Raw genomic sequence first — 15,368 nt, 5'->3', positions numbered from 1 at the left:
CCAATGATTCCAAACTTTGAAAGAGCAGTACAGCAGTCACTGAGGAAGAATGTGACATAATACGAAGAGACATTGGAAAATTTGCAGACTGGGCACTTTAATGGCAAACAAACATCAACTTAGGTGAGTGTGAGGAGATGCACTTCGGCCAGAAAGATAGCGCATCTCCTACACTTTAGCAAATGGGAAACTGATGGCTGGAAGAGGGAAGGGTTCCAGGGTTCCAAATGACTGGGACAAATCACTAAAAGCAGCATCACAAGTCAGCAAAATAATGCCAGGAATATTACTGTTAAGCCAATAGCTAATTAATAAACAGTAATTTCTGGACAACATAGATTTACCTGCTGATCTCTCTTTGATTTGATGTATTGTCACGTGTACTGAGGTACACTGAAAAGTATTGTTCTGCTGACAGTCCAGGCAGATCGCTCCACACATGAAAACATAGAACAAACTATAAATAACAGTTATAAAAGATGTAGGAAGAGGATCTGTAAGGGAGAGCTCGCAGAGAGTCGCCATGTTCCGCTGCCATTTTGAAGGGGGGGGGGGAATTTAAAATCCACCTTTTTTTTCAATCTGAAATTCTGGCAGTCCCAAAATAATTGGAATATTTCTTGATTAGAGAGCATAAAAATGTTTCCCCTCAGCTGCTTTCATGATTTAAGTGTCTGGGGAACATTTAAACCCAGTTCATCTTTGCATCCCTGGTGACTTTAAATGTGTAACATTCCAGTTCTGATCCTATGAGGAACTTAATTCATTTCTGATCCAAAATGTAGTTAGCAGCGAAGAAGTGTACATTTCTCCTTTCAATTCTCCCCTTTCCTTTTCAGTATTGGGTGAAGAATACACCACAGAAAAACCCATCCAGGACTGTTGTGCTTGTGGAACAGCAAAATACAGGTTAACATTTTACGGAAATTGGTCAGAGAAGACCCATCCGAAAGATTATCCAAGTAAGATACAAGCTTTTCATCAATGAGCTTTTTTTCATGTACTGAATAATATTTGAACGACACGCTTTAATAGACTGCAAATTAGTCTTAAGGATTACACTTTCATCAATTTAAGGAGAATCTGCCCACATCCAACAAAATATGACTGTCTTAAATTTATTGTGAGAGGAGTGGGGGAAGCAAACACAAAGAATTCATATAAAACACATGATAATACAGTAACTTTGAACAAAAGCTTTAGGCAACTCCTGTGTCTGAATTAGTAGGGAATAATAGAGAAAGTACCAAAATATATGAGTTGTCAAGCGATGTATTACACTGAATATATAACACAGAAACAGGTCATTCAGCCCTACCAATTTATGCTCCACATAAGCCTCCTCCATTTTCATCTAATCCTAACAACATATCCTTCCATTCCTTTCTCCAACATGTAGGCATCTATCTTCCATTTAAAAAACATCTACCATCATTTGCCTCAACTATTCCAGAAGGAAGCAAATTGCACATTCCCATCACTCTCTGTGCAAAGACGTTTCTCCTGAATCCTTATTGTCTCGTTCGTGACTAACATATTTAATAGAGCAGAATTTTATACTTGCCATTCCGATAGTTATCCCTGTGGCTCTGGCGTAAAATCGGATATCATGACATTAGTTTGGGCCCCCAACACCATCATGCCAGATAAGAGTGACATGGAAAATGAAGGAAACAAAAAGACTGAATCCTGTCTGCCTTCTGATTGAAGCCAAAGTGAAGATAATCTGTGACTGCTACAAACAAGTGTGTGCAAAGTACCCTGGGAGTAATTGTGCCACTTATATCGTCAGACACTCCCAGATACCACATCACTTTGCATCCAGCACAACTGGATGGTTGGCTATTTGTAGACGAGGGTTACCTGTTAAAGAGGTGACCCGTGTCACCGATTCAGCATCTGCATTCTGAGGCAGAGGAATGATACAACGTGAGCCAGGCACCCACCAGGGCGAATACAGAGATGAACATTGGTTAGATTCCGATGCCTGACTGGATCTGCTGATGCCCTGCAATATGTGCCAACTTGGGTCTCACTGACCATTGTCATTCGCTGTGTACTACACAACTTGACATTGCAGAGGGTAGAACTAGCATAATTCATGGATGGTTTGTCTACCATAAACCACAAGGTCTACTCTGGTGCTGGGGTCTGGTGCTGCATTTGGGTCTAGTCCCTGTAACATGTGGCTGGACAATACGTTACACTTCCTCCAGTATCAATCTTCACCTTCAGTCTTGTGTTCCAGCAAATCATGTTGAAGGTGGTGAAGATCTCATCCTTTTCTGTGACAATATAGACCCTCTCACAATAGAGTGTTGTTGGAGGCTCTGTGGTTTTCTGGTTTAGCTGAGCTCCCTGACCCTTGACCAGCTGCTATTTTGCTAATGGCAGAGGAAGGCTGATGTGGTGTTGATCTGCAGCATTTAGTGAAGTGATTTCACTTTCCATATTTGTTGCATTGTTTGCCATATGCAAAACAAAATGTCCTACACTGAGGGTAATGGCCACTACAGTTGGAGCAGGGTGTGCCCACTACTGTGAATACTGCTGTTTCCTGCCTAAAATCTCTGCTTGTCGTGTCTGACTGTTCATTTAGCAGGTAGATGCGAATGGCTGCTTGCAACATTAGACCAGTCAAGGACAGGGATGGGAAGTTGTGTGTGGAGTCTGAAGAGATAGGCGAGATACTAAATGAATATTTTTCGTCAGTATTCACTCAGGAAAAAGATAAAGTTGTGGAGGAGAATGCTGAGACCCAGGCTATTAGAATAGATAGCATTGAGGTACGTAGGGAAGAGGTGTTGGCAATTCTGGACAGGCTTAAAATAGATAAGTCCCCGGGGCCTGATGGGATTTATCCTAGGATTCTCTGGGAGGCCAGGGAAGAGATTGCTGGACCTTTGGCTTTGATTTTTATGTCATCATTGGCTACAGGAATAGTGCCAGGGGACTGGAGGACAGCAAATGTGGTCCCTTTGTTCAAAAAGGGGAGCAGAGACAACCCCGGCAACTATAGACCGGTGAGCCTCACGTCTGTAGTGGGTAAAGTCTTGGAGGGGATTATAAGAGACAAGATTTATAATCATCTAGATAGGAATAATATGATCAGGGGTAGTCAGCATGGCTTTGTGAAGGGTAGGTCATGCCTCACAAACCTTATTGAGTTCTTTGAGAAGGTGACTGAACAGGTAGACGCGGGTAGAGCAGTTGATGTGGTATATATGGATTTCAGTAAAGCGTTTGATAAGGTTCCCCACGGTAGGCTATTGCAGAAAATACGGAGGCTGGGGATTGAGGGTGATTTAGAGATGTGGATCAGAAATTGGCTAGCTGAAAGAAGACAGAGGGTGGTGGTTGATGGGAAATGTTCAGAATGGAGTTCAGTTACAAGTGGAGTACCACAAGGATCTGTTCTGGGGCCGTTGCTGTTTGTCATTTTTATCAATGACCTAGAGGAAGGCGCAGAAGGGTGGGTGAGTAAATTTGCAGACGACACTAAAGTCGGTGGTGTTGTCGACAATGTGGAAGGATGTAGCAGGTTACAGAGGGACATAGATAAGCTGCAGAGCTGGGCTGAGAGGTGGCAAATGGAGTTTAATGTAGAGAAGTGTGAGGTGATTCACTTTGGAAGGAATAACAGGAATGCGGAATATTTGGCTAATGGTAAAGTTCTTGGAAGTGTGGATGAGCAGAGGGATCAAGGTGTCCATGTACACAGATCCCTGAAAGTTGCCACCCAGGTTGATAGGGTTGTGAAGAAGGCCTATGGAGTGTTGGCCTTTATTGGTAGAGGGATTGAGTTCCGGAGTCAGGAGGTCATGTTGCAGCTGTACAAAACTCTGGTACGGCCGCATTTGGAGTATTGCGTACAGTTCTGGTCACCGCATTATAGGAAGGACGTGGAGAATTTGGAGCGGGTGCAGAGGAGATTTACCAGGATGTTGCCTGGTATGGAGGGAAAATCTTATGAGGAAAGGCTGATGGACTTGAGGTTGTTTTCGTTGGAGAGAAGAAGGTTAAGAGGAGACTTAATAGAGGCATACAAAATGATCAGGGGGTTGGATAGGGTGGACAGTGAGAGCCTTCTCCCGCGGATGGAAATGGCTGGCACGAGGGGACATAGCTTTAAGCTGAGGGGTAATAGATATAGGACAGAGGTCAGAGGTAGGTTCTTTACGCAAAGAGTGGTGAGGCCGTGGAATGCCCTACCTGCAACAGTAGTGAACCCGCTAACATTGAGGGCATTTAAAAGTTTATTGGATAAGCATATGGATGATAATGGCATAGTGTAGGTTAGATGGCTTTTGTTTCGGTGCAACATCGTGGGCCGAAGGGCCTGTACTGCGCTGTATCATTCTATGTTCTATGTTCTATCTTTTTCTCGCAGCAGATGCTTCCAAACTAGATCACTGTGAACCCCGCAGACCATTCGATCCTTGACTAGTTCATCAGTGAGAGTGACAAATGCACATTTCTTTGCTGAGACTTTCATGGTTGCATATAAGGTTGAATTGATTCATCTGCTCTTTGGTTTGGTTAATTAAATGCATGCCAATTTTTACTGGAAGACAAATATCCTTGAATGTTTTTAGAATTATTTCAGGGTCCTATTTTTCCTCATCCATCTGGAAAAGAAGACTTGGAATTTCTCAACGGCTTCACGTTCCACTAAGTTTTAATAAATTTGTACCTTTTCTGACTTATCAAACAACACAGCGCCACAGTAAATATGCCACTCCTTCTCAAATGTTTCCCAACTGTCTGCAATGTTTAATCAAAGACGAATGGGTGGATGCGGCAAAGTCCTTGTGCCATATTGCCAACTCCTGACACCATGGGGGAAATTCTCTGTTTCAGAGATGAAGTGCTGACGCCGGGAATTAACTGTGAGTGTTCTACGTTGACAAAAGCGGTGCTGATCCCGGAGCAATTCAGTTCTCGTTAATGGGTAGCACCAGCGCCACAGAGAACTCGCCCAATTCCGTAAGACTATAAAAAATAGGAGCAGAATTAGGCCACTCGGCCTATCGAGTCTGCTCCGCCATTCAATCATGGCTGATATTTTTCTCATCCCACTCTCCTGCCTTCTCCCCATAACCCCTGATCCACTTATTAATCAGTAACTTGTATATCTCTGTCTTAAAGACACTCAGTGATTTGGCCTCCACACCATTCTGTGGCAAAGAGTTCCACAGATTCAACACCCTACGGCTGAAGAAACTCCTCATCTCTGTTTGAAAGGAGCATCCGTTTAGTTTGAGATTGTGTCCTCTGCTTCTAGTTTTTCTGACAAGTGGAAACATGTTCTCCACATTCACTCTATCCAGGTCTCGCAGTATCCTGTAAGTTTCAATAAGATCCCCCCTCATCCTTCTAAACGCCAACGAGTACAGACCCAGAGTCTTCAACCGTTCCTCATACAACCAACTCTTCATTCCAGGGATCATTCTTGTGAACCTCCTCTGGACCATTTCCAAGGCCAGCACATCCTTCCTTAGATATGGGGCCCAAAATTGCTCATAATACTCCAAATTGGGTTTGAAAGAGTTTTAGACAGCCTCAAAAGTACATCCTTCGTCTTGTATTCTAGCCCTCGTGACATAAATGCTAACATTGCATTTGCCTTCCTAACTGTCGACTGAACCTGCACGTTAACATTAAGAGAATCGTGAACAAGGACTCCCAAGTCCCTTTGTGCTTCTGATTTCCTAAGCATTTCCCCATTTAGAAAATAGTCTGTGCCTCCATTCCTCCTTCCAAAGTGCATAACCTCACACCTTTCCACATTGTATTTCATCTGCCACTTCATTGCCCACTCTTCTAGCCTGTCCAAGTCCTTCTGCAGCCTCCTGCTTCCTCAATACTACCTGTCCCTCTACAGATCTTTGTATCATCTGCAAAATTAGCAACAGTGCCTTCAATTCCTTCTTCCAGATCATTAATGCATATTGTGAAAGGTTGTGGTCCCAGCACAGACCCCTGAGGCACACCACCAGTCACCGGCTGCCAAGCTGAAAAAGACTCCTTTATCCCCACTAGCTGCCTTCTGCCAGTCAGCCAATCCTCTATCCATGCCAGGATCTTACCCTTAACACCATGGGCTCTTAACTTATTTAACAATCTCCTATGCGGCACCTTGTCAAAGGTCTTCAGGAAATCTAAATAAATTACGTCCACTGGTTCTCCTTTGTCTAACTTCCTTGTTACCTCCTCAAAGAACTCTGACAGACATGACCTCCCTTTGACAAAGTCATGCTGACTCAGTCCTATTTTATCATGCACTCCCAAGTACTCCGCGATCTCATCTTTAATAATGGACTCTAAAATCTTACCAATGACCGAAGCCAGGCTAACCAGCCTATAATTTCCCATCTTCCGCGTCCTTACCTTCTTAAACAGCGGCGTTACATTAGCCACTTTCCAACCCTCTGGGACCCTTCCTGCCTTCAGTGGTTCATGAAAGATCACCACCAATGCCTCCACAATCTCTTCAGCTATCTCTTTTAGTACCCTGGGGTGTAGTCCATCCGATCCAGGTGATTTATCCACCTTCAGACCTTTCAGTTTCCCCAGAACCTTCTCGTTAGCAATGGTCACTGCACTCACCTCTGCTCCTTGATTCTGCTGGAGCTCTGGCATCCCACTGGCGTCTTCCACCGTGAAGACTGATGCAAAGTAACTATTCAGTTCCTCTGACATTACTTTGTTTCCTATTATTACTTCTTCAGCCACATTTTCCAGTGGTCCAATGTCTATTTTTGCCTCTCTCTTACCTTTTATATATTGAAAAAAACTCTTCATATCATCTTTTATATTATTAGCTAGCTTGCACTCATATTTCATCTTCTCTCCCCTTATTGTTTTTGTTAGTTGTCCTTTGCTCGTTTTGAAGGTTTCCCAATCCTCTGGCTTCCCACTAATCCTTGGCCACTTTGTATGCTTTTTCTTTAGCTTTTATGCTGTCCTTGACTTCCCTCGTCAGCCATGGATGCCTTGTCCTCCCCTTAGCATGTTTCCTCCCCTTGGGATGAATTTCTGTTGTGCCTCCCAAATAACCCCCAAAACCTCCTGCCATTGCTGTTCCACTGTCTTCCCTGCTCGGCTCCTTTTCCAATTAACTTGGCCAGCTCCTCCCTCATGTCTTTGTAGTTATCCTTATTTAATTGTAATACCGTTACATCTGATTCCAGCTTCTCCCTCTCAAACTGCTGGGTAAATTCTATCATATTGTGGTCACAGCACCTTAAGGGTTCCTTCACCTTAAATTTTCTAATCAAGTCTGCCCCATTACACATCACCAAATCCAGAATTGCCTGTTCCCTAGTAGGTTCTGTCACAAGCTGCTCCAAAATACTGTCGCTTCCACATTCCACAAATTGCTTTTCTTGGGATCCAATACCAACCTGATTTTCTCAGTCCATCTGCATATTGAAGTCACCCATGATTATTGTGATATTGTCTTCTTTACATGCTTCCTCTATCTCCTGATTTATTTTGTGCGCCACATCCAATTCCAATGCCTGTCAACCCTCATCCCAGCCAAGATGATGGCACTGATTGTGTTTGAGCAGACCCATCTCGTTGATAGTAGATTGTAGTTTAGTCGGGCAGTATGGTCGGCACGGGCTTGGAGGGCCGAAGGGCCTGTTCCTGTGCTGTACATTTCTTTGTTCTTTGTTCTTTGTTTGATAGGTCAACTGGGGCCAGAGGGTAGATAATCGATTGGCCTAGGGGTGCACCCATATGACCAGTGGCACTAAGTTCCCAGTGGGCAGTCAGCGGCGTGCGCAGCCGAATGGCTGCCTTGCAAGCTGCAGCAATGGTAGTTTATGCCCATCCATCCGACCCTACGAATCACGTCCTGGCTGCCCCTCACTACTCCCCCCCGCCCCCCTCCGGCCAGCGGCATACCTGTCAGCATACTATAGCAGTGTTGGCCATTTTGTGTACCTGCGCTCTCTCCCTCAGCAACCACGTCACCTGTTTCCCGATTTTAAATACCACAAGTGAACCTTGTCATCAGTATTTCTGCTTGGAAGAGGCAGAGCATCACTCGCGGCCTGGAAATTGTCAGGTCATGCCTGTTAATGATGTGCCAATGGCGTTTATTGCACATGTTGCATGCCCATACCAGCGTACAGCGTAGAACGCAGTCCCGCCTCTGTCGAGGGACTGGAGCATGGCATTCTGTTCGGCGCGCCCAGCACCAACCTCGATTTTCGGCTGATGTGCAATTCTCCACCTGATGGTGTTTCGGGATTCCGGCGTCGGCCAATGGAGAATCCAGCCCAATGTAAATATGTTGGGCTGGACTCTCTGTTCCTGAGGCTAAATGCCGATGCCAACGGAGGACCCGTGGTGTTCATGATGGGACAATCGGCGCAAAACCCGCACCGATTCCGCTACCGGTGCGAGGCTAGCACCGGCAGGTGCCGCATGAAACACCAACTGAAAGCGCGGAAAATGTTTGGAGAATCCCTGGGTCCGTGCTGCACATGCGCAGGGCTGACAAGCTGCAGCCGCGCATATGCCTACATCCCAACACGCACCGATTGCGCCGGAAAAGATGGCACCCCGACTGCACAGCCCACCTCCTGGCACCCCCCCACCATGCCCCCCTGCCCTGGCAGAAGTCACCCGGCCAGCGGCATGGATCTTGGCAGAATATGGCTTTGCTGGACACTGTCCACATGCCCTCTCTCTATTTCCACAACCGCCATGTCAGGCTCACGATCGCTGACAACCACACGTGGCCCACGCTGTCGGGAACATGGCCCATCAGCGGCGGAGCATTGCAGGTGGGCCAGCTAATGACATTCCAACAGGGTTGCAACTACGCGCGGAGCGCATCTCGATGATGCCGATTTGGAGGGGCGGAGCACCACGACCCGGTGTCAGACCGGCGCCTGCTGCAATTTCGGTGTTGGGCGCCATCCTCCACCCGATCGCTGTTCCCGGTTTTGGCGTTGGGCAATGGAGAATTCTGCCCGTTGTGTTCCCAAATGACAGAAAACAAGGACTTGTAACAAACAATAATTACTTCACTAGTTGAGTAGGTACTTCATGCCCGTGCTCCAGGGGAGAACTCCCCTGCTCTCGACACGTGACCCTTTTTTGGTAGTGATGTCATCATGTGACCACTCGGTCTACTCCCACCCTTCCTCGTATCCTTTAATCACTCCTTTCTTTATTGTCTATGTTGTAGAGTGTACACACATTGAGGAAAACATGCAGCCAGTTAGTTTTTGCAAGCAGTAAGCATCAGAAGCCAGGAAGTAAATGTGAAATGAAATTCGATAAATTACAAAAATCTGAACCAAAGATGCAACAAAAACCCTGGAGTAAATATTTACTGTTCCATGGTTTCTTTAACATATTACTTTTTGTAAGATGGATTGTCGTCCAAATTTCAGTGTTTCACTTTCCATCATTTTTAGAAAATTTAATTTGTGGTGTCCAATACATGCACACACTGTGCTGAAGCAGACTGAGCAAGCAGTAACTATTTGTCTTGCAAGTGACAGAAATATGCCCGACAACTGCTGAGAAAACCATTTTTCGCTGTTGCTATTGTTCTCTTAAACTCACCTTCACTTCTCCCTGTCCAGTTTTTGCTCAAATCCCCAGATGTTGCCTGCTCATCTCATATCTTGGTTGAATGACCACTTCCCTAAAATCTTTCAAACATTGGCTCACCAAATTATTGGAGGCTAGGGGTCGGCAACGTTAGTTGGATGCGTTCCTGGAAAGTTAGCCCATTACCTCCTACCTCCAATAGCACCACCCCTAATTGATCAGTCCCAAGTATCTAGCCTAATGGAACCCTGTCTTCCTAGGCCAATTGGAAAGAGAATACTTTTCATTGTTTGGGTAATTCTTGACTGTCGTTTTTAAAATGCTTCCTCCTTCCCCTCCATTTCTAATTTTTTAAAAAACCAATAAACTTGTGTCTTCAAAGAATGTTTGAAAAACAATACTGGGCAGGATTCTCCGCCGACCCCCGCCAGTAGCGGAGTTCCCCGATGCAGTGGAGAATCCACTGTCGGCCATGACATTCCGATGCTCTGGTACGCAGCTGGCGGTGGTATCGAGCTTCATGCCTTGCAATAGCAGGGAGATGCAAATGGATAAAATTGACCCATTTGCATCCTATTAACGGGCTGGCCACCAGATTCTCCAAGCCCACATGAAACTCTGTTCCTCTGGGCGGGGATTCACGTGGGCGAGCATTGGTGCAGGTATTTCCCAGCGTGACCCTGATGTGGACCTCGCTGCGGTCCAAGGCAGTAACTCAAGGCAAACCCTGCTCACCCCTCTGCCACCAGATCCCTCAACCACCATCCCACCAGAGATCTCCCATAAGAGAGACCCCCACCAGAAACCCCCATTGCAGGAACCCCACCAGAAACCCCCCATTACAGAGACCCCCACCAGAAACCTTCCCCATTGCAGAAGCCCCCCCCAGTAGAGAGACGCTTACCAGAAAGCCCCCATTACAGAAACCCCTAACTGGAAGCCCTCCTCCTTGCAGGAGCCCCTCCAGTACAGAGATGCATACCAGAAACAACCCATTACAGCATCCTCTACGTGGAAGCCCTTCATTCCAGAGACCTCTACTTGGAAGCTAGAGAGCAGTCCAGATAGAGACAGTGAAAAAAAAAACACTGCTTTAAAACTCACCTGTGCAATGCACCTGCTGACTCAGGCAGAGAAAACAGCATCTGTAAATTCTTAGAAAGCGAAAACCACATCAGCTGGGTTTCAACCCCTCAGATCTGCAAGGCTTACATTCATATCAATGTGAAATTGATTTTACTAGGCTGAGATTGACAATTTGCACACATCCAGCTGTCTGGATTATTTAATCTCAATTCCCTTCATGCTTGGATGGATTTCAAGTAGCCTGATGTGAAACTAACCACAACATTTATATACATCTACCTATGATTGACAGCTCTTGGACCACATCAAAGGCAGTTGTGTGCTTTCTGCAGAGAAAAGAGGAAGTGGGAGCACTTTACTTGTTTTGATGTGGTCCAAGAGCTACTGTCTCTTTTTCTTTTGCCAACTACCTTCAATCAGTGTTTTCTGGTTTTTGACCTCTGCACCAATGGAATATTTTCTCTCCACCTACTGTGTACAGCCCCTCGAGATTTTGAACAACTCGATTAAATCTCTGCCCAACTTTCTCTTCTCTGGGGAGACCAACCGGAACTTCTCCAATCTGTCCTGGTAGCAGATGTCTCTCATCCCCAGACCAATTCTCCTAAATCTTTACTACACCATCTCCTCATATAGTGAGATGCCCAGACTTTCCTACCAATTTTCTACTCATGTTAATATATTACTGCTCCAAAACCATGAAGTCTTATCCTGTGTAGTAACCTTTTCTGTGACACCTTATCGATTGCCTTTTGAAAATCCAAATATACTACATCTATTGGTTCCTTTTATCCAACCCTGCTTGTTACATCCTTAAAGGACTCTAATAAATTTGTCAAACACAATTTCCTTTCATAAACCATACTCCTACTTACACTATATTTTCTCAGTGTCCTGCTACGACCTTGGTGAATTTCAGCATTTTCCCAATGCAGGAATGAGGCTAAATTACCTATAGCTTCCAGCTTTCTGTTTCCCTCCTTTCTTGAATAGGGTCATTACATTTGCAGAAGTCAATAGAATCAAAGAATAGCGACAGTACAGAAGGAGACCATTCTTCCCATCATTCAGTTCTGGCACTCTGCAAGAACAATTCAGTTAGTCTCACTCCCTCATCCTTGCCCTGTTGCCCTGAAAATATTTTTTCTTCAGATACAGATCCAATCCCCTTATGAAAGCCCCAATTGAACAACTTACACTATCAGGCAGTGCATTCACAATTCTAACCTCGAGCTGCATAAAATGTTTTTCCTTTTGTCATCATTTGTTCTGAGTTTTACCTCGAATCCAAAAGAGGCAGAATAAGCGAATGCTTAAAATCAAAATCAGTGATAATTAATTCAAACTGATTTTGTTTCAGGTTTGCTCCCTCATCCTCCTTTTTCTTCTTCGGCAACTCCTCGGAATTGAGGATGACTTGTTTCCACATTAAAAATGAGTTTTCAGATGACTGAGGAGTCCAATGCGTGACCTACAGTCTCTGTCTCAGGTGGAGAAGATGGTGGATGGGTGCTCGGGTTGCCACTTGGCTTCCTTTTGCTGTCGACCCTTGGCTTCATCTTGCTCACGGCAGTGAAACCTGAGGTGTTCAGCCCCTTTTCCTTCACTTTGAGCGATCTTGGGCCAGGGATTCCCAGGTGTTGGTGAGGATGTATCACTTTTTCCAAGGAGGCTTTAGGGGTGTCCGTGAAGTGTTTCCCCTTCCCTCCTTGGGCACACTTGCTGTGTTAAAGCTCCAGGGAGAGCACTTGTTTCGGGAATATTGTGTCAGGTATGTGGATGATATGGCCCAACAAACGGAGATGATCAAATGTGGTCAATGTGTCGATGCTGGGGGCATTGTCCTGAGCGAGAACACTTGACACTGGTGCTCCCATCTTGCCAATGGGTTTGCAGGATTTTGCCAGGCGCCACTGGTGGCACTTCTCTCGGGTTTTGAGATGCCTGCAGTAGACAGTCAATGTCTCTGAGTCATATAGATGGGCGGGTATCAATACTGCTCTGTAGACCATGAGCTTGGTGTTGGGTCTGAGGTCCTGGTCTTCAAACAATGTCTTCCTCGGGCGACCAAAATCTGTACTGGAATGCTGAAGGCAGTGTTGAATCTTTTTGTCAATGTCTGCCCTTTTGACAGTAGGCTCCCAAGGTATGAAACCTAGTCCACGTTGTCCAAAGCCTTGTCATGGATTTTGATAATCGTTGGCAGAGGGGCAGTATTGTGTGGCGGGGGCAGATTGTAGAGGACCTTTGTCTTACGGATGTTTAGTGTAAGTCCCATGCTCTCGTACACCTCGGTGAAGGTGTTGATGATGGCTTGGAGCTTGGCCTCGTGTGTGCACAAATGCAAGTATCATCTGCATATTGTAGCTCAATGACAGACAATGGAATGACCTTGGATCTGACCTGCAGGTGACGGAGGTTGAACAGATTTTCATTTGTTCTGTAGTTTAGCTCCACTCCAGTGGGTAGTGGAGCCAAGGATGAGATGGAGTATTGCAGCAAAGAAGATCGAGAAGAGCATCAGTGCGATGACATAGCCTTTCTTGACCCCAGTCTGAACGTGAATTGGGTCTGTGGTAGATCCATTGGTCAGAATCACAACTTGCATTTCATCCTGGAACCGGTGAAGGATGGTGATAAACCTTTGGGGTCAGCCGAAATGGAGGAGGATGCTCCATAATCCCTCACGGTTGACAGAAGGTACCTGTAAGGAGAGATTGGGTAGACTAGGCCTATATTCCCTTGAGTTTAACAGAATGAGAGATGGTCTTGTTGCAACATATACATGTTTTTAGAGGACTTGATGGGTTAGATGCTGAGAACATATTTCCCCTGGTTGGGGAATCTGGATCATGTAGTCACAGTCTCAGAATAAAGTGTCGGCCATTTAAGATTGAGACGAGGAGAAATCTCTCTCTTCAAAGGGCTATGAAGCTTTAGAATTCTCTTCCCAAGAGGGCGAAGGATACTCAATCGTTGGAACATATTTGAGACAAATCCTTCAGTTCTAAGGGAATCTAGGGATATGGGGTAAAGGGCTATGAAACTTTAGAATTCTCTTCCCAAGAGGGCGAGGGATACTCAATCGTTGGAACATATTTGAGACAAATCTTTGAGTTCTAAGGAATCTAGGGATATAGAGTAAAGTGTGCAAGGGTAGAGTTTTAAATATTTTTTTTCGAGTACCCAATTCATTTTTTCCAATTAATGGCCAATCCACCTAGCTTGCACATTTTTGGGTTGTGGGGGCAAAACCCATGCAAACACGGGGAGAATGTGCAAACTCCACAAGGACAGTGACCCAGAGCCGGGATCGAACCTGGGACCTCGGCGCCCTGAGGCCGCAGTGCTAACCCACGCACAATGGTAGAGTTGAGGTAGAAGATCATCCATGATCCTGTTGAATGACAGAGGATTGAACGCCCAAATGGTCAACTCCTGCTCCAATTTACTTGCTTCTTCTATCTTTAAAACATTTGACAAATGCATGCTTCTCAGAATTGAGTGATCTGTAAAATCAGTGGTGTGACTGGTGGGCAGCTTGGGTGAACAACATCTTTCTCTGTTGCTTTTAAGTTTGGTGCAAAAATACCAATTGGACTTTGATCATTTCGGCCCCATTGCTAGTGGGTGGTTGAGCAAAACAAAAGTTTTACAAACAAAAATTCAAAAAGGATTAGAAGTAAGTTTGCAGCAGCACATCTGTTTCCTCTTGTTCCCAGCCACAGTTTGGATTACAGCCATTTATATTCTCGGTGTTAATTATCTGCCTGGTGATTTTGTCACCAGGCTGCTTGAGGGGTTGTTTGATTAGAAAGAAAAATGGAACCTTGTCCTTGGTGTCATGATATGCAGACATGCAGATAATGATATACAGACAGGCAACTAATGAACACCGAGAACAGGACATGACCAATGAGCAGGCAGGACACTCAGGGGTGGTATCTCACTATAAAAGGCACGAGGCACTCACACTCCGCCTCTTTCCACTGATGAACATCTACAGAGTGAGTCAGGATGTATGGACAGTATCACACCTCCAGCACGTGGCTAAGAGCTAGTCTGGTTCAGTCAGACAGAGTAACCACACTTAGGTTAGCAGAGAGTCGAACTCATAGAGAACTGTGCTAACTGTGCTACTGGTTCAATAAATCAGATTGAACTAACTTCAAGGCCTGGAGTATCTATTGGTTAAAGCTGCATCCAGCTGCAGCCTGTGTTATCCCAGAGTACATAACACAACACTTGGTACTTAAGGTTGTGATTCATTCTGTAGGTGAACAAAGAATTTGCAGCACAGAAATGGGCCATTCAGCCCAACTAGTCGTTGCTGCTGTTTATGCTCGCCCCATCCTGCATCATCTCACTCATATATCCTTCTACTCCTTTCTCCTTCATGTGTTCATTTAGCTTCTGCTAAATATATCTACACTATTAGCCTCAACTCCTCCTATGTGGTACCGAATTCCATATTTTGTCCATTCTCTGCAAATAAGTCTTCCCTGAATTCGTTGTTAGATTTGTCCACTTCCTTAAAAATCTTTATTTTTCCTTGCCTCAGCCATCCCTTTCCTGGAGAAAAAAAAGGTGTTAAACCCTTTCAAACCTTCCAGTAGTGAGAAGCTGTCAGTTCTGGACTGAAGCTAGGAACAGTGACAGACAGAAAAAGATCGTCTGGCCCATCCAGCCTGTCTCCCACAATG

The 15,368-nt window shown here is 45.2% G+C and overlaps 1 protein-coding gene across 1 annotated transcript in view; it reads left to right on the top strand.

Annotated features, from left to right (window-relative positions):
- Nucleotides 1-15,368, top strand: part of LOC140384480 (spondin-1-like) — a 455,772-nt gene that overhangs the window by 10,827 nt on the left and 429,577 nt on the right. Inside the window, exon 5 of the mRNA XM_072466224.1 lies at nt 840-962. Coding sequence (XP_072322325.1) covers nt 840-962 — 123 coding nt within the window. The remainder of the gene's footprint in view (nt 1-839; nt 963-15,368) is intronic.

Source organism: Scyliorhinus torazame, chromosome 10 (genome assembly GCF_047496885.1).
Source record: "Scyliorhinus torazame isolate Kashiwa2021f chromosome 10, sScyTor2.1, whole genome shotgun sequence".
Lineage (NCBI taxonomy): Eukaryota > Metazoa > Chordata > Chondrichthyes > Carcharhiniformes > Scyliorhinidae > Scyliorhinus > Scyliorhinus torazame.
The sequence above is the reverse complement of the archived record's forward strand: the minus strand, read 5'-3'. Positions and strand labels throughout refer to the sequence as shown.